Here is a 27,013-nt window from a genome sequence, read left to right on the forward strand (position 1 = left end):
ATGTTATGTAAATAACAGGCTAATCATATATAAGATAATAATAATTCGAAGTAAATAACTCTGAAAAAAAGCTTTCATGCATTCGCAGAGAATATTATCCTCAGTAGCACTAGTGTTGATATATTTGTGAATAAGTCATTAACTGAAATAAGTGGATCTATTGTTTAGGAAAATACTATTTATTTTTTAAGCGTTATACTGGATAAATTGTGAAAATAACTCAAATAGTTCAAATACTAAGAAATAAGTATACTCAATTTGATTTAAATGAAATAATTTACGAACATGAATGGGTTATTTCCCTTAGCTATATATATATATATAAAAGGATCCCTTTCAGGAGTGAATGGGTTATTTCCCTTAGCTATATATATATATATATATATATATATAAGGATCCCTTTCAGGAGTGAATGGGTTATTTCCCTTGGATGTTTAAAAATAATATATTAGTTATATGTAGTAGATATAAGAATTCCTTCCAGGGGCCCTATTATAGATTTTTTTTTCAACAGTCTATGTCACTAGTTTTCCAGACATGAGTTCTACTCACATGTCAAGTTTCATCAAAATCGATAAAACAATGTAGGAGGAGTTAGATAACAACATCACAAACAAACACACCCACAGATTTCCACATATGTAGTAGATATCATCATCATCATTTGATGTCTGCCTTTCATGCTAACATAGGTGGGATAGTTTCACAAGAGCCGGCCAAGTAGAAGCCTGCACCAGACTTCTGTGACTGTTTTGGTAGGATTTTTACAGTTGGATGCCCTTCCTAACACTAGCCACCCACAGAGTGAGCTTAGTGATTTTTATGTGGCACAAGCACAAGCACAGTTTTGGCAAGGTTTTTACAGCTGGATGCCCATCTGAACACAAACCACTATACAATGCAGACTGAGTGCTTTTAAGTGGCACCTGCACTAACAGTGTCACCAAGTACTTGCAAGACAAAAAGAAAACTTTCAAGAGGAGAGGGGGCATTGAGGATTAAATTTTATAATGAGACCGAGAGACAGAAACAGGTATCCTGCTGTAGAGGAAATACAAAGTTACTTGGCTGGAGCGAGAGATCAGGAATGAAGACAGAAACAAGTACGCTACTGCATAGGAGATGAATGGCTACTAAACCTAAGATAAGTGCAGGAGAAGGAGAGAGAGAGAGTGGGAGACAACAGGATAGAGATGGTGGCAAAATGCCAGGCATACTCATAAGGAACAGGGACCAGAATATAAATGGGATGGTTGAATAAAGGAAGAGAGAGATATAGATGGTGGCAAGTGCCAGAGCATGCCCTTGAGGTTTGAACGCTATAATGTAAGTGGCAGGATATTGTGAATGAAGCGTGATTAAAGAGTGGGAATAAGTGGCAAAATACTTGGGTATATATAGAGTTTGGGGGCTACTGGATAGCAATGATACAGAGGAACAAGGCCATGAGGACAGGATTTGGGAGTGAGAGCTAGGCATAGTGTATGAAGGAGGAAATGTGAGAAAGAGAAGAGATGTGGAGATGTAGATTGGGTTTTTGGAGTAGGGTGACTGAAAAGTTTTCTTGTTATGTGTGGGTGGGACACACAAGTCTGAGACTAGCAGATAGCGATAATACAGTGAGACAGGGCATGTGGGTAGAACGCGCAGGTCATGGGCAAGCGGAGAGCAATGATTCAGTGGCACAGGGCCAAGAGGATAAGATTGGGGAGTGGGAGATAAGCATAGTACATGAAGCTGAAATGTGAGGAAGAGATGTAGAGAATAGTTTGGTTTGTTGTGGTAGAGTGTGTGAAAAGTTTTCTTAAGTGTGGGTGGGACACACAGCACTTCTAGAACTCGGTTTTACTGACATGGTTAGGTCTTCTCAAGAAATTCATATCATCAGACCTCTCACAGTTCATTGTCATTTCCTCCATGAGGCCCAACTTCCTCAGATTGGTCCTTACTTCATCCAACATCTTCCTGGGTCACCCTCTTCTGCAGGTGCCATCCACTTTCAGTGATCAGTACTTCTTTATGCAGCTGTCTTCATTCATATGCATCACATGTCCAAACCAACAGTCTTCTCTCTTGCATGCTACATATGATTCCTCTTATGCCCAACTTTTCTCTCAATACATTTGCACTTTGCCATACATGTGCACTGATGTTGCACATCCAGTGGAGCATACTACTTTCGTTTCTCTCCAGTCTATGCATGTCTTCTGCATTCAGAGCTCATGTCTCACTACCATGGAGTATAGCCATTCGCACACAAGTAACACATAGTCTACCTTTCACTCTGAGAGAGAAAGTCCTTTTGTTGCTAACAGAAGCAATAGCTCTCTGAACTTCCTCCACCCAATTCTTATTCTAGAAACAATATTTTCAGAGCATCCTCTACCATTGCTAATTTGGTCACCTAGGTAACAGAAACTATCTACAACCTCAAGAGAGCCTCATATATATATATATATATATATATATATATATATACACACATGAATGTGTGTATGTACGCGTGTATCTTTGTGTTTGTCTACACCCATCCCTTCTGCTTGACAGCCCTGTAACTTTGCCAAAAGAGATCAACAAGAATAAGTACCAGACTTTAAAATATGTACAAGGGTCAATTTGTTTAACTAAACACTTTAAACTGCTGCCCCAGCATGACTTCAGTCCAGTGACTGAAACAACTGAAGGATAAATATTTATCTAAAACTACATTACTCCTCATGTCTTTCTTTCTTGAAATGGTAGGATATAAAGGGAGGGAGATATTGTTGCTACTTTTGGCAGATCAAAATGTATTTTACCCATATGCTGGATTATTGACCACATGCATATATATCTAAAACAAAGCATATATATCTTTGAGTGTGTGCATGCATGTGTCTAGTTAAGAAGTCTGCTTCACAACCACATTGTGAAGTGCAGCACTTTCAGCAAGCAACTTCTGTTATAAACTCAGGCTGACCAATGCCTTGTGAGTGGAATTTGATAGAATGAAATTGTAGAAGACCATCATTTGCCATTGTGTGTGTGTGTGTGTGTGTGTGAGTGTGTAATAATAATGGAAGTCACTCAAGCTGGAGAAAAACGGTTCTGCAACTTCTTACTGAACAACATGCACAGACAATTTGTTTATAATGATCAACTGTTTGTGCTACACATAAGCTCAACTGCTCGATCAAATTGATATTGCCTGTACAGGTACACAGTGTGCCACATGTCAGATGTTGAAGTGATTGTAGTGCAACATGAGATGGAACGTTTTGCTCAATAACACAGTGTACCACCTGATCTGAGAATTGAACTCAAACTTCAAGATCACAAGTGCAACACCCTAACCACTGGGCTACATGTCCTCACTGATGTGTGTGTGTGCGTATGTAAATGTGCATTTGCATATATGGTGGTTGAATAGAGAATTGAGTTGTGTTTATGTCAAAAGGTAACTCATTGGCCCAGCAGCCATGTTGTTGTTGTTTTTCCTTTCTCAAGCCATGCTTGGTTCATAAGGGCTGGTTTCCCAGTTTCATTGACATATAGGTTCCCCACCTGGATGGGATGCTGGTCCGTCATAGGTATCAGCCCTGCTGTGGTAAAATCAATAAATAAAGATCAATAAAATATGTACCAGGCTGAGATAAGTATTGGAATAATAAGTATTGAAATAATAAGATTGACTAAAAATATTGAAGGTGGTACCCCATCATGGTTATAGTCCAATGACCGCAACTAGTGAAAGAATAAAAGAAATTTTAAGTACATATGCATTTCCTACTATTCCATAATTTACTTTTTTAAAAAAATATATTAATTAGATGCAATTTAAAAACAATAGATCAAAAGATAAAAATAGAATTTGAATAACAGTTGATCATTTCTATCATGTATTCTAAATCAGGATATATTAACAGAATATTAATACCTTTCTGGATCAGTCACTATTATTTTCTACTTTGTTTATTCATTTCTGAAATTTGATTTGATTAGTAAACCACCAAATTACTTCAGATTGAACAACACTTCATTAAATACTTCAATTCCTTGTGATTATCAATTCTACTGCTAAATGATTGGAGCAGAAAATACTTCAGTACCTTATCCAGGACACAGGACAAAAGAATCACTGTTCTATGTTCTAGATATGTATAAAGAAGAAGATTATTCGCTATTTTCTTTGTGCTTTCCCTCCTATCACTTGTCTGCAAAGATCTAGAATGAACATCAACTGAACCAATCTTTCAAAGAAATTTTTATATCCTGCTCCATAAAGACTAGAAAATGTTAGGAGTTAAAGAAACACCTCAGCAAACTAATGAATAGACATTTGCTTTACTTGCTTGGAAAGCTATGAATTCTCCTTCAAATCATACTACCATCTTAATAATGGAAAATATATATTGGATAATGTAGTTCTGGATATACTATGTCCTCACCCAATGCCAAAGAGAAAAAGATGTCTGAAAAAAGACAATAAGACTACCTTTAATCATAGGTTTGCATGATCATAACTTTTTTTTTTGTTAATGACTTAGAGGAAGAACAATGACCACAGCCCTTTTTAGGGTCTCAAAGACTGGTGGCAAAAAAGGAACTTATCTTAAGACTCTAGCTCAAATGTTTACAACAGAGTACACTGCTGGAGATACACAAGGAGGGATGAAACTGAATAAGATAAAATCTACCATCCAACAGGAATGGCCCTCTTTAACAGGTTCTCACAGTTTCTATCTATTAAATTTTACTCACAAGGTATTGAGTCAACTTGAGGCTATCTGAATGCCTTATCCAACTGACTATTAAGTGACCTACAATGTTCAAAATAAAATTTATAAATGCATCTCTCATTGAAAAATCTCACCAGTGCAAACATAATGGATGCAGAGTGTCCAACTGAAATAATCTCAAGGGACCATAGTTAATTAGATATTGACCTGCTATTGCAGCTGATATAATTGATTTGTGTTTTTAATGCTGTTGATATTATTGCATTTTAAAATTTCCCAAACCATATTACTTATCTTCTCAGACAACAGAAGCCATCGCTATTAATCTTTGCAATACTGCTAGTAATGTAAAGGTTTCATCTTTCTACTAGAATTGAACATTTTCAGCAAAATAAAACTGGATGGAAAATGATGAAAATTGATCTTTACTTTACCAGCTAAAATTAGAAGTCAATGGGCTTGCATTTTAGATGTTGATTTAAGATATTAGAATTGGTAGAGCATCTGATGAAATATATTGTAATATTTGATCATTCCTCTTTACATACTAAGTTCAAATGTTCAGATTCTGCCAGGTCAACAATGCCTTTCATCTTGCATGATAGTACTGTCAGACGTGGCATATAGGTCATCATATAACTTGTTTTATTTTCTTTACTATTTTATTTCGAAATGAATATTGTGTTTTTGTTCTCTTCCATTTTACGAATTCAGTGTGCACATGTGCAGTGCATGTTCATACTTCTCTTTCCGGTTCCTACAAACTGTTTATAGATCACAACCATCACATGAACGTGCATTCATGAGGAAAGCTTTGCACTCCAATAGTTGTGAAATAAAATAAAGTACTAGTCAAGCACTGAGGTTGAGATGTAATTCACTCTGCATACAACATTTGTGGCCTTGTGCTTGTGTTAGAATACAATATTTTATGAAGGTGATCATCATCATCATTTAACATCCGTTTTCCATGCTAGCATGGGTTGGATTGTTCGACTGGGGTCTGGGAAGTCAGGTGGCTGCACCAGGCTCCAGTCTGATCTGGCAGTGTTTCTACAGCTGAATGCCCTTCCTAACGCCAACCACTCCATGAGTGTAGTGAGTGCTTTTTATGTGCCACCAGCACAGGTGCCAGGGGAGGCTGGCAATGGCCACGGTTGGTTGGTACATTTTACGTGCCACCAGCATGGAAGCCAGTCAAGGTGGCGCTGGCATCGGCCACGTTCGGATGGTGCTTTTTACGTGCCACTGGCACAGGTATCACAACTACAATTTCCATTTGACTTTTATTTTGATGTTAATGTACTTGGCTCAGTAGGTCTCCTCAAGCACAGCAGGTCACCCTACAATCCAAGGTAAGCACAGCAGGCCGTCCTGCAATCCAAGGTACTTTGGATGGGCTGGGGCTGCTATGTGAAGCTGGTGCAGGAAATAGCCATGAACTCACGTTATTTATGCAGTCACAGCATATCTCCAGATATCTCGGTCTTTCGTCATTGCCTCTGTGAGGCCCAACGTTTGAAGGTTATGCTTGACCACCTCATTCCATGTCTTCCTGGGTCTACCTCTATCCTGGATTCCTTCAACTGTTTGGGAGTGGCACTTCTTCACACATCTCTCCTCATCCATCCGTAGTACATAACCATACCAGCGCAAACGTCTCTCTTGCACACCACATCCAATGCTTCTTATATCCAGCATTTCTCTCAGGGTGCTTACACTCTGTCATGTGTACACACTGACATATATAAATGTACATACACACATATATACACACACTAGCACTATGACCCAGTGTTGCCAGGTCTAGTGTTGGTGCTTGTTGTTCATTGCTGGGTTGCAGTAAAAATTTCTCACTAAATCAAAAGCTAAGTTTCTTATCACATTTCAGCCCAGGCCAGTTTTGTTGTTTATGAGCTAGTTGGAGCTTTTTATGAGAGTAATTAATATTCATTGGACTTTGGCAATGCCCATATGCCCATAACTTATGGACATAAGGGGTCGGTTTATTGATTTTTCTAATGGCTTTTTGGGGCGACTGGGGAAATGAAAAGATCTTCATGACCACCCTCAGACAGTTTTGAAAGCCCGATAGAAAAATATGCATCAAGCAACAATAATACAAGAATAGTTCTATAACTATATAGTCACTTAATTCAGGATCAGACCAACTGAAAAGTTGGTTCACAGTGATGAAAAAATGATTACCGGAGAGTGATGTTTCTGATTGAGAGAGAGAGGGGGAGAAGGGATGAGACAGTAAATATAATAAAAAATAAGTACAGAGAGAAAAGAGACGCTTGTAATGAATAGAATGAGGGATGACAAGGTTGTATGTGTTGGAGAGCGTTTAAAGGGAGGATATAATTGAGAAAGTGTATTTGAAAAATGGTGGATGAAGGGGATAAATAATCACGAGAAAGGGGAGATAACTATGAGATGTTTAATAAGGAAACTGACAATTTGAGAGCTGAAATGGAAGGTGACAAATTTGAAAAGTGAGGGAGAAGATGGGAGTCAGAAGAAATATATATATATATAAACACACACACACACACACAGATACATAAAAGATTGCCAAACTGCAAAATTGCTATTGTTATATAATCACCATTTTAAGCATATCTCTGACTTAAAATTAAGGATAAATGAATATGTTCCCATGAGATAAGTCTGTGAGACATTTTCATTTTATTTCTTATGTTAATACAGTAATCACTCGCCATATTACAGTTCACCTATCATACTTTCAGTACATCACTGATTTTTTCTGGCTAGTATATGTAAATTTATATTGTGGACTCTTCAGTATATCGCAGGTTTCTATGGCCGATAGGTATTATATTTTTTTAGATTTTAATTATTTCTGTGATAAAATAAGCATTTTTACACCTAAAAGTTTATGAATAAAAAATACAGTACAGTGCTGCACAGTATAACACATTAATTAAAATATATTAAAAGAAAATATGTAGTGTGCTGTAGATGAGTAAACAAAGAATCGCACATACTGTATGGAAAACAAGTGGAGGCGCAATGGCCCAGTGGTTAGGGCAGCGGACTCGCGGTCATAGGATCGCGGTTTCGATTCCCAGACCGGGCGTTGTGAGTGTTTATTGAGTGAAAACACCTAAAAGCTACACGAGGCTCCGGCAGTGGATGGTGGTGATCCCTACTGTACTCTTTCACCACAACTTTCTCTCACTCCTACTTCCTGTTTCTGTTGTACCTGTATTTCAAGGGGCCGGCCTTGTCACTCTCTGTATCACGCTGAATATCCCCGAGAACTACGTTAAGGGTGCACGTGTCTGTGGAGTGCTCAGCCACTTACACGTTAATTTTACGAGCAGGCTGTTCCGTTGATTCGGATCACTGGAACCCTCATCGTCGTAACCGACAGAGTGCTTCCATCCCATGGAAAACAAAACTTGGGAGGCGAGTGTGTGGTGTTGTCTTGTATTTGTGTATAAAATTGTGAATTTATTTCAAGCCCTACAATGTCACCCAAATGCTCTACACCTTCAAGTGCCAGAGGAATATGCTTACTATAGCAGAGAAGGTGAGACTCCTCAACAAGCTTAAGGAAGGGAGAAGGACTATGCAAAATATTCAAAAATTTTCATTGTTCTAAACACAATCAAGATCTTGTGCAATGGAAACCTGAATATCGTTTTGGTCAGCTGAAAGCAGTTTTGGCACAAACTTGGCAGACATGCATCTCATACCCAAATCTTCAGTGATAATGGACTGAACTGAATTGTAACTAGTCTGCACATCCTCTGATAACTCATGGTTGGTGATTTGGCAATTCCCCTCATAGCTGCGTGCACATCCGTGATGTTTTTTCTCAGTTCTGCTGGTTGTAGATCTCCCAGAACGCTCATTAATATCAACATTTTTTCAGACATCTTGGAAACATCTGAACCACTTGTACACTTGTGTGCAGCTCATACACTCCTCTCCATACACTTTCTGCAACTTTGCATAGGCCTCTGAGCAGGTATTGCCATGACAACTTTCACTGTCATGGTCAATATGACAATCACATGCTACACACATTCCTTCCAAGCACTGCTGTAAACAGTACTTGGAAGGAATGTGTGTAGCATGGGGTTTTTTAAAACATAGCATCTGCAATAGTTGAGGGATTACTGCTTGACCAAGGCATGAACGTTATACCTGATAACTCCTTTATACATAATGTATCTAGGATTATATTATGAAAAACTGCTGTTGCTGCCTCCCCACCCACCACCACCATCGTCATCTGTGTGTCTGTTATTTTTTCCATGCTGATATGAGTTGGACAAAGAGTTTCTCTAATGTGAGTTGAAAAGAAGGAGTCTAGACTGACATGCAGCCTGTGGAGTCTATACCTCAACTGAACATTCTATATGTGAGAGAGAGAGTGTGAAAAAAAAAGAGAGAGAGAGAGAGAGAGGGAGGGAGGGAGTGCTAGGGAGTAGATGATCTTAGCTAACAAGCAATGGAATTGGAGGTGATCTGATATGGATTAGCTTCAAGGTTATTTTTATATATAGGTAGGGTGACGGGCATCCTTTGTTTAATATGGTAGGTTTAATTTGAAGGAAATTTAACTGCTTTTAGCAGGCTGAAAGACTATGTGACAGTTTCTTCATTGTCTAAGATAGGATGAGGTATTTAATTCAAGTTATTGCTTAATCCCAGGTTAGCCTCTGATGTATGTATAACCCTTTAGCATTCAGATTACTCTGTCAAATGTAATGCTTATATATTCATATTGTTACGAATTATTTGTGCATTATCTCATACTTTCAAGATTTTAATGATGATTATTTATTTATAGAATGACATTGTAGGTAGGTATGAGAGGCTGAAACTAGCTAGTTTAACTGCTAGAGGGTTAAAGGTACTGCAGTCAAGACAATCTAGTTGATTTTTTTCCTTCAGAATTTCATTATCCAATGTGATTTAAAATTTTTAAGATATGGTAGGATTTGAGGGATATTTGTCTACTATTCATAGCATGTTGAATGACCATGGAGGTTCTTTTAGAGTAAATTAAATTGGTTATGCTTAGAAATTTAAGCACTGTTAAGATTATAATTTTCTAAGCTATTCAGATTACCTCAATTGTAATCAAATCATTCTAGCCTAATGTGGCCCTCCTTATTTAAAACATCATTTAGAGTGTATATTTACAAAATATCATCAGTGGTTGCTTCTGTTGTCCTGAAGTTTCAGTTTCACCCTGACTGAGTAGTTCTTCCATTTACAATATATATATAAATATATATATATATATATATTAGAGGTAGGTGAATAGCTTGTGAAAGTAGTGCAGGTCAGATACAGAGGTGCTGTTAGTAACGTAAGAGTTAGTCATGAGTACAGCGACAAATTTAATGTACAGGTAGGTGTTCACCAAGGCTTGGTTCTCAGCCCCCTCCTATTCATCATTGTCCTCCAGTCTATAACAGAGAAATTTAGGACTGGTAACCCATGGGAACTACTATATGCTGATGATCTTGCCCTCATAGTAGAATCTGTAACAGAATTAGAAAATACATTCCAGGTGTGGAAGCAAAACCTGGAATTAAAAGGTCTTAAAGTTAAGTTAGCAAAGATCAACATTCTAGTAAGCAAGAAATCAAACAGGGCCCTACTCATTTCAGATAAATGACCCCACTCAATATGTAGGAAAAGTGTAGAGAGAAATTCCGTTTGGTGTACCCAGTACAAACTACAGACATACAAGAGGTGTAGTGGAATAGTTGGAAGGTTAACAGAGAAAGTAGTGTTTGTAAGTGGAAGATGTACAGGAGCCATAAGGACTACAGATACATGGAAAACTGATTTCCTCAAATATCCCGGAGGCTCTCTGGAAACAGTAGACAATTTCTGCTACCTATGTGACCTATTTAGCAGTGGAGGAGGATGTACCAAAAGTGTGTAATTGTTAGAATAAGAATAGGATGGAAAAAGTTCAGAAAGCTTTTACTTCCATTGGCAATGAAAGTTTTCTCTGTCCGAGTGAAAGGAATATAGTATGATGTATGTATGCTAACTGCAATGCTACATGGTAGTGAGATGTTGGCCCTGAATGCAGAGGTCATGCAAATACTAGAGAGGAATGAAGCTGGTATTATCTGCTGTATGTGCAATGTCAGTGTGCATGTGTGATAGAGCACTAGTATATTGAAAGAAAAATTAGACATAAAAGGGATTAGGTGCAATATGCAAGAGAGAAGACTGAGCTGGTTTGGTCATGAGATGCAGCTGGATGAGAGCAATTGCATAAAGAAGTGCTGATCACTTAAAGTGGAGGGAAGTTGTGAAAGAGGGAGACCCAGGAAGACATGGGATGAAGTGCTGAAAGCTGATCTCAAAAAACTGAACCAAAACAAGGAAATGACAAAGGACTGGAATATGTGGCACATTGCTGTACTCAAGAAGATCTGCCTACCACAACAGAATTGATATCTTAAACCAAAGTGCTGATGCCGTGAGAAAAGCACTGGTGCTGATACCATGTAAAAAGCACCCAGTACACTCTGTAAAGTGGTTGGCATTAGGAAGGGCATCCAGCTGTAGAAACCATGCCAAACAGACTATGGAACCTGGAGTGGCTCCTGGCCTTGCTAGCTTCTGTCAAGCTGCCCAACCCATGTCAGCAGGGAAAACTGACATTAAATGATGATGATGATGATTGATTATACCTACATAATTACATACATAAGTGCATACATACATACATAACTTAAAGAATGTCGCAGTGCTGAAATATGCAGATGACATCAAGCTGTACCTTGAGATAAACAGGACAGATCCTGAACACTATAGATCTTTCCTGCAATCGGATCTGGACACAATGCAACAATGGATCACAGACTGATAACTCAAGCTGACCGTGGATAAGTGTACCACCATACATTTGGGGAGGGAAAACCCAGCATCCACATACTCTCTCCACAACACTGATATCAAGAAGTCTTCTTGTGAATGTGACCTAGGCATTAGTCAGCAGCAATTTGCACTGGACAAAGCACATCTCTAAAATTGTCAAGAAAGCTGAGGATGTCTTGGCATCATTCAGCAAGACCTTTGTCAGCGACTCTCCAGCTATCTATTTAAGGCTATATATGGCTATTGTGCAGCCACACTTGGAATTTGCATCACCTTTCTTGCTCAGGACACTGACCTCCTGGAAACTGTTCAGAGACATGTAACCAAGTGAATACCTTCCATCAGGCATCTACCATATTCTGAATGCCTTGTTTCCCTGGGCATAAATACATTAAAGCTCTGACGTCTGGCAACTGACTTGGTAAATACCCACAAAATTATTAACCATCATGCCAACAACCATCTTGAGCACATTTTTGAGGTCCATGTGTCTAACACATATGGGAATGCCAATAAAGTTAGAAAACAGCAAAGCACGCATGGCTTCCAGAAACATTTCTTCACACTCAGAGTTGCTGAAGCATGGAACAAACTACCTGCATCAGTTGTTAGCTGCTGAGACATTGCATGTTCTAAAACCTCCATGCTTCCTGAAATTTGCCAACACTACACCTGATATCCCTACCTCCATATGCATGCACACATGTATATCATGACTCATACACTGTTCACTTTCCTGATGTTTGTACATAATTCTAAATACTATACATGTACCTTTGATGAGTTGTAGCACACCTGAGCACTGTACACAATAATTTCATTATTATTATTATACACACACACACACATATTATTCATTATCATCATGTAATGCCCATTTTTCCATGCTTGCATGGGTCAGACAGAATTCAACAGCCAGATGCCCTCACCTGTGACCACATGGTTGAGAAATAAACTTCTTAACCACATAGCCACACCTGTTCCTATCATCATCGTTTAACGTCCACTTTTCATGCTAGCATGGGTTGGACGATTTGACTGAGATCTGGTGAACCAGATGGCTGCACCAGACTCCAATCTGATCTGGCAGAGTTTCTACAGCTGGATGCCCTTCCTAATGCCAACTACACAAACACACACTATATTTTGATTGGTTTTGTCTTTGATTTCATCAAGAGTTTTTTTTTATCTTCTGTATATATACATGGTCCAAAACTTGATTCAAACCAGGAGCCATTATTTATAAACAAGAGATTACGATATCTACATTCGCAGGCTACTTGCTACAGCTGTGAATAAGAAATTTGATGACTATCCAAGACTAAACCAATGGAAACAAGTATTGCTATAAATATTCTACATATACACTTTAAAGATGAGGTTTAATTGTCCACAAAACTGTAATCTTCTTAACAATAATTCACCTCAGGTATTTAGATGTTTAATGATATACAGATGTTTGGCAGAATCTCTTAATTATTACTATTATCATTATAATTATTACATAAATCATATCTTTATACAAAGACAAAATTCAAATGTTTATGTATATAATATTGATCAATACATTTCACTTCTCTGCAAATTTGCAGACTGTAATGACACATGGAAATTTTCTCCATTTAACCCTGTCTAATCTGATAAAGTTTAATGTGGCCCAGTTATTGAAGTAGAAGGAAGTTGTGGAAGAGATTGACCCAGGAAGACATGAAATGAAGTACTGAAGGCTGATCTCAAAACGCTGAGCCTTACTTACATTTAGGTTGCCACACAGTTTCTTTCAATCTGTCTCTCAAGATATACTTTAGATAGGCCTTTATTGGGTCTTTTAATGTATCCAAAGACTTTTATGGATGAGTGGTTAAGGTGTTCAATTCATGGTCACAAAGTTATAGCTTCCTGGACCGGACAGTGTATTTTGTCCTTGAAAAAGGCACTTCATTTCATATTACTTCAGATTTCACAGCTGTGAATGACTGCCAGCTAGGTTCTAGTGCAGCCCTCTCTCCTTCCAGCTGTTATAAGGGTCAAAGTTGGGAGGGCTGAGAGAGTGTATGTTTGTTCACAACTAAATAGGCATCAAAAACAATTAGCAAAAGCATGTAACAAGCAATGAAATTATGCTAGTTGTAAATCTCTGTATTTCTGTGTATCTACTCAGTAGCCTTGCAAGCTAGCAGTTTCCTGTAAGTGAACTAACTTAGAAGAGATGTAGCTCTGATAGCCAGGGTAAAGACACTTTGTCTTGTAACCGAAGTCACTTCATACTTTAAATAGTAATACAGCTGGTGCCGTGATAAGATAATACCACTCAACACAGTACCCATGGGTAAGCTCAATGCAGCACTCATTTTAATGCTTCCCCTGGACTTTTGTGCTTGCATTTGACCAAACTTTTGATCAAGTTTCTTGATGTGCTAATTCCCTTTGTACTTTATATGGTGCCACTATCTGTCAGAGAGTAAAGGTAAAAAAGTTTCTCAGCAGAATCTTGATGGCAGGTAGGACACCCACCTTGTGTTAAACCTTGGGAGACTGCCTTATCAGCTGGCACATATTTCTGTCTTCAACTACTTTATGGCTAGTGGCTCAATAAGCACAAGATTTTAAGAGGAGACCCACATGCAGAAACTAATATACAGCTGGGGCTTCTTATAAAAATAGAAGTAGTAGTTACAAGCAATTCATGAATCAGGAATCTGGGCTTTCCAAAGTACTATCATCTCTGCATATATCAAACTGTCCAACAACTGCATAATTGAGGCCACTGTCACCCCTCATATTTGTATATAATGCAACGCTATGATACTTAATGTTAACTAACTGATTAGAACTCCATTAGTTTTATGCTATCTATCCTTAGCAACAAATGTGTTTCACCTCTAACCCATCTGAGATGCTTAAACAGGTTGCTGAACTCATCCATTTAATCATGCCACTTCATATCACATATGCAGTCAGCCCTTATAAATCTAGATCACAAATGGATTCACATACAGCTGCACTGTAACAGTGCAGATAAAGAATACAGCCTTCAATAACTTGAGACATTCACCCACTTCTACCAACATTGTTCTTTTTCTGACTACCAGTACTCCTACATGTCACATGCCAAAGTAAGGGACCCTTATGTGTTTTACTCGACCTGCTAGAAATAACTACTAAATCTCTTGCAAATCACATCCTACCACATTATAAGAGACAGATGATGTAGTCATGCATACACTATGCTTTAAACAAAAACAGGAAGATTATGATTGGAATGCCCTTGATCATAGCTCTTCTCACTAAGAGCTGACTTATGTCTAAACTAACATCCAAAAAGCAAGTGATGCCTTCATGCAATGCACAGCTAGCAAGCTCTGTTTCCTCAGTTAAAAAGGCACTGTAAGTAGTACTCCTTGGGGAGAAAGCTTCCACACATTCAACAAAATACTTCCATAATTTCCATCTCACCCATTACATACACATAGACATATTAAATGAAAACTCTTACAATCAAAAACCAACAAAGAAATAGTATCAAAATATTCCTTGCCCCGCCTTCTTAAGAAAGGATACATTGAACTATGTAGTCCTGAGTTTCCTACACAGAAAAAAAATGAGATGGTCATGGCTGGAATGCTTTTGATCATAGATTTGCTCAATCAGAACTGACCATGGATTTCACAACAATAGCAATCCCTTCAGAACAACGTCACCAGTCTAGCAACATTTCTCAAGTATACTCCTGAATTAGCAGCTGTCCTTACCAAAATCTTCATTCTTTTTCTTCAGGGATATATCTTGATCTTTGGAAGCATACTACTGACGAAAAGCAACTTCTGTAACCTGTTATCAACCAGTCATCCTACTTTCTGCATCTCAAGTGTATCATGGAATAAAATGTTTTTGGTTTATTTTCCATTTCATTAAATTATAATTGGTTAAATAGAACAATAAGTAATACCTAAAAGGGCTTGTCAGTCTGCCTCATGGTCCTAGAGGACAAAATGGAAAAAGACATTCCTCAGAGAATGGTAGGAGAGAAGTGCTCACAATTGTGGATAACCATTGCTGCCTCAAAAGCAGTGTGCAGGGATGTGGTCTGGGGGTTGAGGATGCTGGAGGACTCCACTGCTACAGGCTTGACCACAAATCTGTCAGAGAGCAGCTAGAGTTTGTGGTATCTGGAGTGGTCTTTGAGTTTGCTGCCCCCTTTCCTCACAAGAAATATAAACTATAAATAAAGTGCAACTCCAAAAAAATGCCACCCACCCCCCTTTCAGTGTGCTAGCAGTTCTCCAAAAAATCTGTTGCATTTGACATCAAAGCTATTGATCATGTCTGGTATAAGAATGTTCAAGCTAAGCCATCCACATATGGGCTTTATCTGCCTCTCAACGCTTGGATTAGAAGCTTTCAGACAAATTGCACCATCACAGTGCATACTGTCAGGACTCACTCTGGTTCACACTATCAACTCTAGTTTGTCTGAAAGTTTGATCATGTCCCCATTCTTCTTACTGTACATTATCAACCTGCTTGTAGTTATCTCTAACAATGCTCACTGCTATACAGATAATATAAGCCTTCACAGTCATTGTTTTATGCTAAAGAAAGAATTTTATTCCTCATCCACTCTAGATGAAGGTAGATAGCGCAGTGGTTGAGCTGCGAAACGGTGAGCTGGTAGAAATGTTAGCACACTGGGTGAAATGCGTAGCCATATTTCATCTGCCGTTACGTTCTGACTTCAAATTCCGCTGATGTCGACTTTGCCTTTCATCCTTTTGGGGATGAATTAAGTACCAGTTATGCACTGGGTTCAATATAATTGACTTAATCCGTCTGTCTGTCCTTGTTTGTCCCCTCTGTGTTTAGCCCCTTGTGGGTAGTAAAGGAATAGGTTGAGCTCATGATTATCAAGTTATGGCTTTGATTCTCAGATCATGTTTCTCAACTCCACTCAGCTGAAAATTAATATCACCAACAGCATGGGGCAGGTTGGGGTTAACCTTGCCATGGACTAGCATCCTATTCAGTGAGAAGTCTTATACATCCAGTCACTGAGATGAGAATTGGGATAAGCTTCAACCTAATGGACTTGTAGCCTCAAGACAGAAAAAGGAGGATCCTCTCTAAATTTGGACAACATGAATCTAAGACCATGAAATACCATACAAAAGATTTCTAATTCTCAAAACAGATGGCAGGCCTGATAAAAGAAAATCTATTAATCATAATCACAAGGACATCATTCAACAAGAATTGTCACATGACCACTATCATCATCAGAGAGACCCGTAACTCTGTTTTTTGTGAGGTACTGAAAAATTAGTTTTCATATAATTCTTGGGATGATTGAATCAGAGTAGTTTCCAAGTCTCCTAGCTATGAACAGAACGTAGTGCTACTGACAATGCACGAACCAACAACTTTTCAGCTGGTTATCTGCTAACTTATCCATTCAGCTATCTATAGTCAGTGTAATAGCTGTGGAAACTCTTAGTGCTAAAGCCAAACTATGAAAGATTATATTAAAATCTTATTTGTTATATGCTGTAATTTACATATCTTTCATTAGAGTCCACATTTTCTAACATAAGAAATCAGGTTTTCTATCAGCAGCAACTTTGTTTCATGATATTTTTAGAAATTAAAATCTATAAATTTTAACTTCTTTTTTTTTTATAGAAGTAACATTATCAGAACATTAAAATAATCTATAGACTACTGACTGAGAAGTCATTCTTTCTAAATAAGGCTATCAGAAACATATTTCAACAAATGATTGATATGAGCATCAGATTGATTTGTGTAAAGTCTGTAATAAGGTACAACAATATCATTTTAGTCATTTGTTATCTCAACTAATCTGTGATTGTCCTCCTCTTACATAGCATTTAACTAAAAGAATTGTTACCTTCAGGATTTTGGAAGAGCTGAACAATTGTTTTATCTTTGCTTTGAATTGTATCGTTTCTCTGTCGAAGGGCTAAGCTACTTGGTATATGAACCAGATCATCAGTGTGAGCTACTTCATGACCACATTGGCGACATATCAGATGTGAAGCTACAAGAAGAAAAAAGACAAAAATAGTTTTAAAATTCTTTTGAAACTATTTTATGCAGATTTTCTTTTTTTTTTTTGATATGATACAGATATAATAAATATTTGTAGAATCTAATGTATCATTTAAGTGAAGATATTACAAGAGAAAGCATTATTCTGACATATACTTTGGATGATCAAATTTTACCTGATATGAAAGGGAACCTGCTTGAGGTAAACAGCTAAATTTATTTAAAATTTCATGAAATTTTTCTATTTAATTTATCTTTTTGATGACCAACTGTAGAGTCAAGGGCAATGAAGACAGTAACAACATAAGACACTGGATTAAGTCCTAATTTTGTTTTGTTCCTTGAATGAAGTTCAATAGTATAAGTATCACAAATATATATTTTTTAAATTTATTTAAGAAATAGCAGCTAAATCTTCCTACAATTACACTTTTGCCATCTTAAGAAACAAAGGATAAATAGGATATTATAGTCCTGGGTAAATTATGTCTGAAGGAAGGACAGTATGGTTATGGTTACAACACTTTATTGAAAGGTCTGCTTAATTGGGGATGACTTGGCACTATCAGCAACAAAAATAACAAAAAAAAAAAAAAAAAACCCTGCAGTGGTGAGTACTATAGAAGAGGAAATCCCTTAGTGTGTCACATTGGAAATAATTTTAATTCTTGCTTATGTAATTCCTGTTTATGTAATTTGGCTCCACTTTACACATCCCACTTCTATCTAATCTAAAAGTTGGATGAGAAAAATTGTTAACCCTCAAAATTGTTCATATTTTTTATTTTCACTGGAGATGAGGTTAAAATCAGTCTTAACCCTAGTTACTTTAATACCTTATTTTTTTTTACATTAGTAGCTTTATATTGATGTCTGAAGGAGGAAATAAAAATAAGAGGAAAAGACACCTGGAATGTGATAAGTTTCATGTATAACTTCCTTAAGGTTTTAAATCCAATGCTATATCAACCAGTGCTTTATCATATCAGCAGAGAGGGGGGGAGAGAGGATTAGGAGAGAAAGAGAGGAAAAGATAGAGAAAAAAAGTGGAAAGATTATAGTATATACCTTTTGATGAAAACTTAATAATTAAAATATATGACTTCAATACTTATAATGCTAAATATTTATGCTTTCACTTACCCCTCAAATTTGAGTGTGAACGATACTAGTACATTAAGAATTTTGCCTCTTCTAATTAATTTGTATTGATTGAGTTACATTTTGCTCCCTAATACCCAGTTCAGCAACACTACTGAGCTTTCATGTGAACTATTAGAATTAACAGCTAATTTATTTACCCAGTAAGCTAATTCTCTTCATTCTAGTACTCATAGACTTTTTGTCTATCTAATAAACAGTGGTAGATAGAAGTTTAATGTCTGGCTGATCACAATGTCATGTTCCATTAATAGGCACAATTTTGGCAAACAGAATTTCATAGTTGTCAAAACAATTCTTCTACAGATTAAAGATTTTTGTATCAATACTCCGATTATTTCTTAATTAGATGTCAATATATAATAGGACTGCGTCTAGAAGGAAATTAGCATTGAAATACTCAATTCAAAGTCTGTCAGAATTGACACAAGGAATAAGATAGGTGATCAGCTGTTTCAAATTCTTAGATTATAAGCAAGAATTAAGATGTTTGATAATGTATCAAATAGCTATATTTGAAGTATATATTAAAAACATTTTTAGAGTAAAAATAATTCTTGATACAAATAACAAATTACACAATGTATATTAAATATATTCACAATTCAAAATGTTCATCGAAAATACTCAAATATATATATAATAAACATGTAAATATATAAACACATACATACATAGATACATATACATACATAAACATATATACACACTTATACATAGAAAAAAAATACATATACATAGTTTTGATATATATATATATATATATATATATATATACACACATACATACATGTATGTATACAACAATGCCAGATTAAGGCCAACCTATGCCCTAAGCACAGCCCAACAGTACAGTTCCTCCTCGACCCTTCAATTCTCTGAAGGGTGCTGAATGTGAAATAATGGATTAATAATTCAGTTTTCTTCAACGCAAGACCTCTCCACTATAACTATATTAAGAATAGCTGTTAGCTATGTAAGCAAATTATTTATTCGTAACTAGGACAGCAGGAAAAAGATATAAAAATCTGTAACTTTTTATTAAGAAATATTTATAGTTGTGGTCAATTAGGCACTGGGAAAATAACTGGTGTCCCTTTCTATTTACACCCTTTGCACGTGCATTTTTTCCCTTTTTCTTTTTACTTAATGTTAATTCGGTCCCAACGAAAAAGTGCATGTATATATATACATATATAAACATGAATGATTTACAGAACTAGGTCTTCTTCCTTTATACTTTAGAATTCATGTAACAAAATTCTAAATTGAAGACAACAGGACTAGTCTTGTGTGAGTTATTTTAATAAAAGATTATATCCATTTTATGTACATTGAGTACTTCGGGTTAGATTGTACCTTCTCGTTTTCTTTGTTTTTAAGTGCGAACATATATATATATATATATATATGTATATATATATATATATATATATATATATATATATATATATATATACACAGAACATATGTATGTGAAAGTAACGGTTTCGAAGAAATTAATTAAAAAACGAAACAAGAATAAAAAACAACTGAATAAATTAAAGCCGGTGAGAAGCCGATTTATATATATATGAAAAAACACGAATACAGAAATAGTAAAAGGGAAGAGCTACTCTTAAAAATATGTCCCGACAGTAATGGAAAACTTAGATTACTGGAGTTGAGCGAAACAAAATTTATGAAGGTTCATTCGAAATTTGTTGAAATTACTAAATAGATTTGTACTCAAAGAATTTTTCTGTTTTTCGTAAGTAGTTTAAAGAAGAAATGTTCGTTCATGATGCTTACATGAGGTACTTAACAAGCGTATGTCAAACGATGCATATTTTATTGATTGTTAGTAATTATGAATACTTTCTTGAAAAAAAAAAAACTTCGTTAAGTATAAGTAAGTATAATTGTTAGCGTGTATAATAAAGATAAACACCTTCAGCCAATATTAGACGGCGAGCATTAAAATTTGTTACAAAAATAACCATAAAAGGACTTATATTATACATTGTACACGTTTACAAAAACGACGTGCATCACTGAAATCACCATAGTGTGTATATATAAATATATATATATATATAAACGACATATGAGGTATAGAATTTTGGTAATGGGTTCAAGGAATTATTCTAAATATGTAGTGTTATGTCTGACAATGTTAAACACGGGGCAGCCGCTTAGGAAAGTTCCAAAGCTGTCAAACGAGGAACTGGCTAGAGGTTTTTTTTATTTACCTTGCAAACCATCTGATAACACACTAATAAAGCTGGAAACAAGATACAAAATTGACAGGGAATAGGCGAACGCCACGGGCGAATGTACCGAAGTTTCTATAGAAAAATCAGGACTTCCTAATAGCACCACCATCTTGCCATATGCTATTTTCCCTGGAATGTTTATGAGTAACTGGCACTCCGATTCGTTTCACTTCTCGACCACCATATATATTTTGTTTTCACAGAGGAAATAGGCTTCTTGTAGGATGTATGTTTTACGGTGCTTTTCAGGCACCTTAAGCTTACTCACCGATCACACATGCGTACTCTTTAATTACTCCTTCATCCATTCACAAACACTCACTCACTCTCTCAGTGTTTTGATGAACGCTTTTCGCTTTAAAGATAAATTACATTTTCTATCGTTTTGGCTTAATATTTAAAGTAGGAGGGCTGCCTTCTAGTTTTCTTCTTTGACACGTGAATACTTCGTCATTCCTCTCCCATTCTTACCCCGTACCGGACACTCTCCCTTGCATTATGTTACTCACACCACAACTATTTTAACTTCTCGCTTAGAATTATAAGCAGAATGAAGTTGATTTCTCTGTCTCCCTCCATACATAATACTCCGAGGCAGAAAGAGAAAGAGAGTGTTGTGTGGAGTTATCAGTAAATATCTGTACACTCGACTGTAATAAACAAGCTGGCTGTTCCAGTAATTGTCCCAGATAATGCTACTGTTATTGCTGAAGGTCACTTTCCCAATCTAAACAATAATAATAATAATAATTTAATTTTTTGAGGCTAATATATTTTTTATAAGAGTTAATAAATTATGATACTAACTCAATCATTTTACAATATGAATATTTTTTGCCGAACTTCATGAGTTACGCAATTTCCAATAAAACCGGCAACCTGTATGCAAGCGTATTTACCATACACTTCATTACTCGAAAACAAATATTTGATCTTTTATTTTCATGCAGAGTAAATTGATTTGCTGAATTTAGATAGGAATTTGGCATGTAAATATATGTTGTAAGCATTTTTGCGCTTTCTAAAATACTGCTTGGAACATCAGAAAGCCGAGTTGAAAAAAAAGTGTCAGGGAGTAAGTAAAGACGATAGATCCACCAAAAACATAGCAATTAGTCAACAGCTACAGTTTGTTTACTGAGCAAGAGATACTGAAAAAAAGCCGGTTGAATTTCCTGACTATTATTTAATACAAAACCTTTGACTTACATTAACTGAGACCCAAAAATATGAGTTAATTAAAGCAAAAAAGTAAGAGTTTGTCGAATGGATATTTAAAATATTTTGAAAGCGACTGGAGTAAAAATATGTTATATTTATGCTTGCATCACCAAGTCCACCGGATGATAACTTTGGCAATAACATAGCAGTCGTAAAGACTGTTGAGGCGTCATTTCTAGCCCTCAATTGCACTGACCCCATATTTTACCAATGAGAAACAAGATAATGTTTATTGATGTTCAATGATTTATGTATGGTTAAAAGATCCCAACAAAACAACAAATTATACGTTGTAACCAACCGAAAAACAAAAACAGTAAATAAAAATGTAACGCAACCCAATTTACTCAGATATAATGCTCGGAGAATTGGAAAATATTCAGAATTTGACAATAAGTTCAATAACAATCGATAAATATACACAAACATTTTTTTTTTCAAGCGTATTTTAATTGCTCCACATTTTAACCAGGACTTGGAATATATTTTTTCGTTCACACTGGATATTGTATAAACACCACGTCTTGTAATCATTAAGCTTTGAGATTATTTATCAGGTATATACATTTCTAAATACGGTACTGTTCTCTTTTACACTGCTGATATTGAGTTTGTTATTCTACACCTATCAACGCAACAGTGTCGTCGTTATTAAAACAAACATTTAATTTTAAGTTTTTACACACATCGCTTCGCTAAATATATTTCATATATATCGGATCTTAACTTGTGGCATAAAAAAAAAACTCATTTTATTTTGATGATTATTATCATTTATTATTTTTATAATAACAGTATTTCTTTCTAAGGGTATTGTTTTGATCCTATTTTTAATTCGAGTGTTACAAACGACAGTTGTTTGTTCCTCCCTAAATCACTAGAAATCCGTGAGTTCTCTTTGCCGGTTGTTATTTCTCTACACCTACAACCAACACCAACAACAATAATACAAAGTTGGTACTATTTCTAAACACCGGGATTGTCATTAATAAATCACACTTGTTAACTGTCGATGTATACGTGTGTGTGTGTGTTTTAGTGACAAGCAGCTCTTATTTGGCCACCATCGACATCTAGGTCAACCTACAACACCACCTCTAATATTAAATCACTCATTTATTTTTGTCTTTCTGTCTCAATTTACAAATCGTTCAGCCTTTAGTTCAGACATTAGTTTCTCTCACAGAGTTCTTCTATCCATCATTTTCTTCTTGGTATTTAGTCTGATTTGGATTCGGTTTGTTTTGGATGTTTTCACAACAAACACCGTTCCTTGATCGCCGACCAAAGTAGCGATTTTCCTCCATTACAGAAAAATCTTTACTGTATACAAACATAGCCCGGTACAATATTGCCGTAAGTTACAATTACAGTTCAATATTGACTACTAACTCCCATGAAAAAAGAAAAGAGGTCTCCCCCCACCCCGGTAATTTTATAGGGGCACAAATAAAGATAAAACCTTTACAAATGAAGTAAACGTGTATATATATATATGTAAACAAGAGCGATATATATATAGTAATATACGTGTAGCCGTATATATGTGATGAGATGCCGGCTTGGTGACCCCGATAGCGACCAATGACGTCAGTGTTGACTGAGAAACTGACCAATAACAATGCAAGGAGTGCACTCATCAACGAATCGTTTAGCAGTATTTTGAGCACGTGGCTTTGTTGGGGTAAGTGGAGCTCCACCCACCACTCTTAGAACCAAAACAAACCGGTGAACCTTCAACTACAGGGAGAAAACCTAACATGTTTATAATTGTCTAAGACTACTGGACCACCGCAAGAAAAAAAAATCTAACTCAAAACAGATTCTGGATTTAACCTTCAAGCAAATAATTTATATTGTTGGTGGGGTATTTGTTATTGCTATTGATGTTGACTTTTTCTTAACCGTTCTGCTGCTTTCGGTCACTGCTGGCCATCGTACTTTCGTCATTGCTATCAAAAGCCTTCTTAAAAATGACATTTATCTTTATGCTTTGGTCTTAATTCAAATTGTTTTACTATCACCACTACTTCCACTCGAAAAAATTGTGTCGATATACATTCATGAAAGTAGGTACTACTTTTCACATAATTAATTCTTTACATTTTTCTGTGTTTGTTTATATCAGTATTGATTGATTGATCGATTGAGAGTGAACTCCACATCGGAATACGTGACATACACAACTTTGCCAAACCCGACTATACGGGTATTGTTTTGCTGATTCGAAACATCAAATTGCTTATTTTACCTAATTAATATCGGCAATCCGAAACATCATTTTTCTTTTCTCTGTATCCTGACACCATTCTCCAACTACTACTAAAATCTGTTATTTAGTTCCCGGTTTTCTTTCTTATTTCTTTTTGCTATTGCTCTCGCGTCATATTGCTTCTCCCAATGACAACAACACGTCACGAGCTGGAGAAGACATGAAACTGTCTACTTAAAAGCCGACAATTACACAATTCTATAAATAGGGGCATCAAAAAGAGGACTGTATACGCTCACCGCTCCTCTCTTTCTCCAACTAAATAGGCTTACAAATGTAGTTGATAAACTAAACTTAGGCTCTCACTACCTGAAGCCTATCCACAAGAACAAATTGGCCCAAAATAACATACAGAAGTATTTCCCCGTCATAAACAACCGGCAGGTTCTTTCACTTGCTAATCTTTTTCTTTTTTTTTCCGGTACTAAAATGAAATCAACACGTTTATGGCAGTTGATTCAATAAACATCAAAATTTAAAGAATCTCTTAATATATTTTTATCTCAAGGAGTATGCTACAAACTTAGGAAAAGTTTATCTGTCAAATCAAGAAACTGTTGTTCCTTTGAAATTGATCTCTGTATCCTATTTTTGTTGTGCAGATATGAGTTCCCTCTTAAAATTTTTTTGCTAAATTGCTTTCCTCAATACTTGTTTTGAAAAATTGCTCATTCTTATATAAATACGACTATTGAAATAAATCGTTTAAAGTAAAATTAGAAAAAATACAGAATATAAATCATGTTTGGAAACAGACGTTTGGCGAAACGGTCGATTGTCGGCACCAAAATTAGTGCTGCTTGTCAAGATGGCCGGTTCTACACTGGGGTCATTCAGGCCGTTCGCTCGTCGCCTGATGTGGGAGAAACAAATGACACAACTAGAATGAACTCCGACTACAATAACATCAACAACCAACCAACTTCAAACCGGTCGTCAGTGATACCCGGCACGTCGCCGGCTTCTTCATACTGTGTCAAATTCGAAAACGGACTTATTCAGGAAGTGGACTCGAAGAACATAATCGGACCTGGCTTCCAAGCCATGTCCTCCGTACATTTACTTGAAGGACAAAAAGTATACGTGACTCTAAATGGAAGAGAAGTAACTGGACTTGTACAGAAACACGAACAACTCAATAACGAAGTGACAATTTGGGTGAGAGCAGCCAACTGTAGCGACGTGTTGGAAATATCCAAGAAATTGGACGATGTCCGCTTGTTGGAGAGCAGGAAATCTGCTCGACTTGTTGACCAAGATCAGGACTATTCAAAACTGGCAGATTTCCAACCCGAAATCAAGAAAAGAGCCGTTTCTCTCAATATTGAAGTTCCATTAAAACATTCGTAAGTTTTATCTTTCTCTTTACATCGTTTCATATTGCTTGCCCTGTTGCTATAATTAGTTTGACTGTGAGGGCGGAGGAGTGGGAGAATCGGTGGTGTCGAACAAAATGCCTTACAGTATTTCGTAAGTGTCCCTTTAAATTTCCAGTTCAAATGCTGCCCAGATCGCTCTAGCTTTTCATTTTTCTATACGTCTTATGCAATTCATAGCCTTTTGCTTATATTAAAAAATCAATATCTATTTGATCATAAATAATAATTATGTCCGGTCCCTCAGGACTGACTTTTCGGGTTCATTTGTGACATTCCTGGTAATGCCTTAATTTTCAGTGTTATAACTGCAGTCAGGTCTCATGACACACACGCAAAGATATGTTGTTAACTGAATAACCCACTGATTATATCTAATAATTGTGTGTGTATACAAACACACACACACAGATATGTATATGACTGGGCATAAAACAGTTATGTACCGTGAATAATTGTATTTTGTATCTATAATACTTGCTGCGTGTTATGCATAAAAAATGTATATTGTGTTTGTTTATACAAAAGTCTCCACCACATTTCGTACACACACATACGCGCGCGCGCAAAATGTGTTTATGTATTAATAAAATCAATAGAAACCAACTTGTCAAAAGCAACTGCGGTACTCTAACGGAGAACTCTTAAATGACAGTTTGATTTGCCAATATCTTCCTTCTGAATTGTCATTTGAGAAGGTTCATACTTTCATCACTGCTCTCCTTATTTATTGAAATAGCTCTGACAACCTATATTTATCGACAGAACAGTATATTGTATGCGGCAATAACGTATTAGCTAAGTGTCCATGACCCGGTTTCGATTCTTATTTGGAACTGATTCACTTCACTTGTATCGTTAATGCTCGTAGAAATGTTACTGACATCTTAACTTACTACGTTCCTTTTCTTTAAAAATATCAAAGATTCCATGTTTTGTAAATACAAAATTGATATTTTGCTTCTTTTTTTTTTGTTTATTGATGTTTTTATGTAAATATGTGCGCGAAGTCAGCAGGCTTGTATATAGTTCATGCTGTAATTTATGATTTTATT

General features: G+C 36.3%; 2 protein-coding genes across 5 annotated transcripts in view; one reads left to right on the top strand and one right to left on the bottom strand.

The window, feature by feature from the left end:
• The window catches only part of LOC115210419 (protein cereblon), a 35,077-nt gene extending 13,599 nt beyond the window's left edge, over positions 1-21,478 (bottom strand). For 2 of the 4 annotated variants that reach the window (XM_036502288.1, XM_029779020.2), the window contains exons 1-2: positions 21,066-21,455; positions 17,513-17,662 (exon numbers count right to left, since the gene is read on the bottom strand). In XM_036502288.1, coding sequence (XP_036358181.1) covers positions 17,513-17,662; positions 21,066-21,198 — 283 coding nt within the window. In that variant the 5' untranslated portion in view covers positions 21,199-21,455. Of the gene's footprint in view, positions 1-8,839; positions 10,248-17,512; positions 17,663-21,065 lie in introns of those variants that run through there. The other 2 variants (XM_036502289.1, XM_029779021.2) reach the window with 2 other exon arrangements.
• A 748-nt stretch (positions 21,479-22,226) lies between these two features.
• Positions 22,227-27,013, top strand: part of LOC115210418 (zinc finger protein 704-like) — a 138,374-nt gene continuing 133,587 nt past the window's right edge. Inside the window, exon 1 of the mRNA XM_029779019.2 lies at positions 22,227-25,928. Coding sequence (XP_029634879.1) covers positions 25,324-25,928 — 605 coding nt within the window. The 5' untranslated portion in view covers positions 22,227-25,323. The remainder of the gene's footprint in view (positions 25,929-27,013) is intronic.

This window comes from Octopus sinensis, linkage group LG4 (genome assembly GCF_006345805.1).
Source record: "Octopus sinensis linkage group LG4, ASM634580v1, whole genome shotgun sequence".
Taxonomy (NCBI): domain Eukaryota; kingdom Metazoa; phylum Mollusca; class Cephalopoda; order Octopoda; family Octopodidae; genus Octopus; species Octopus sinensis.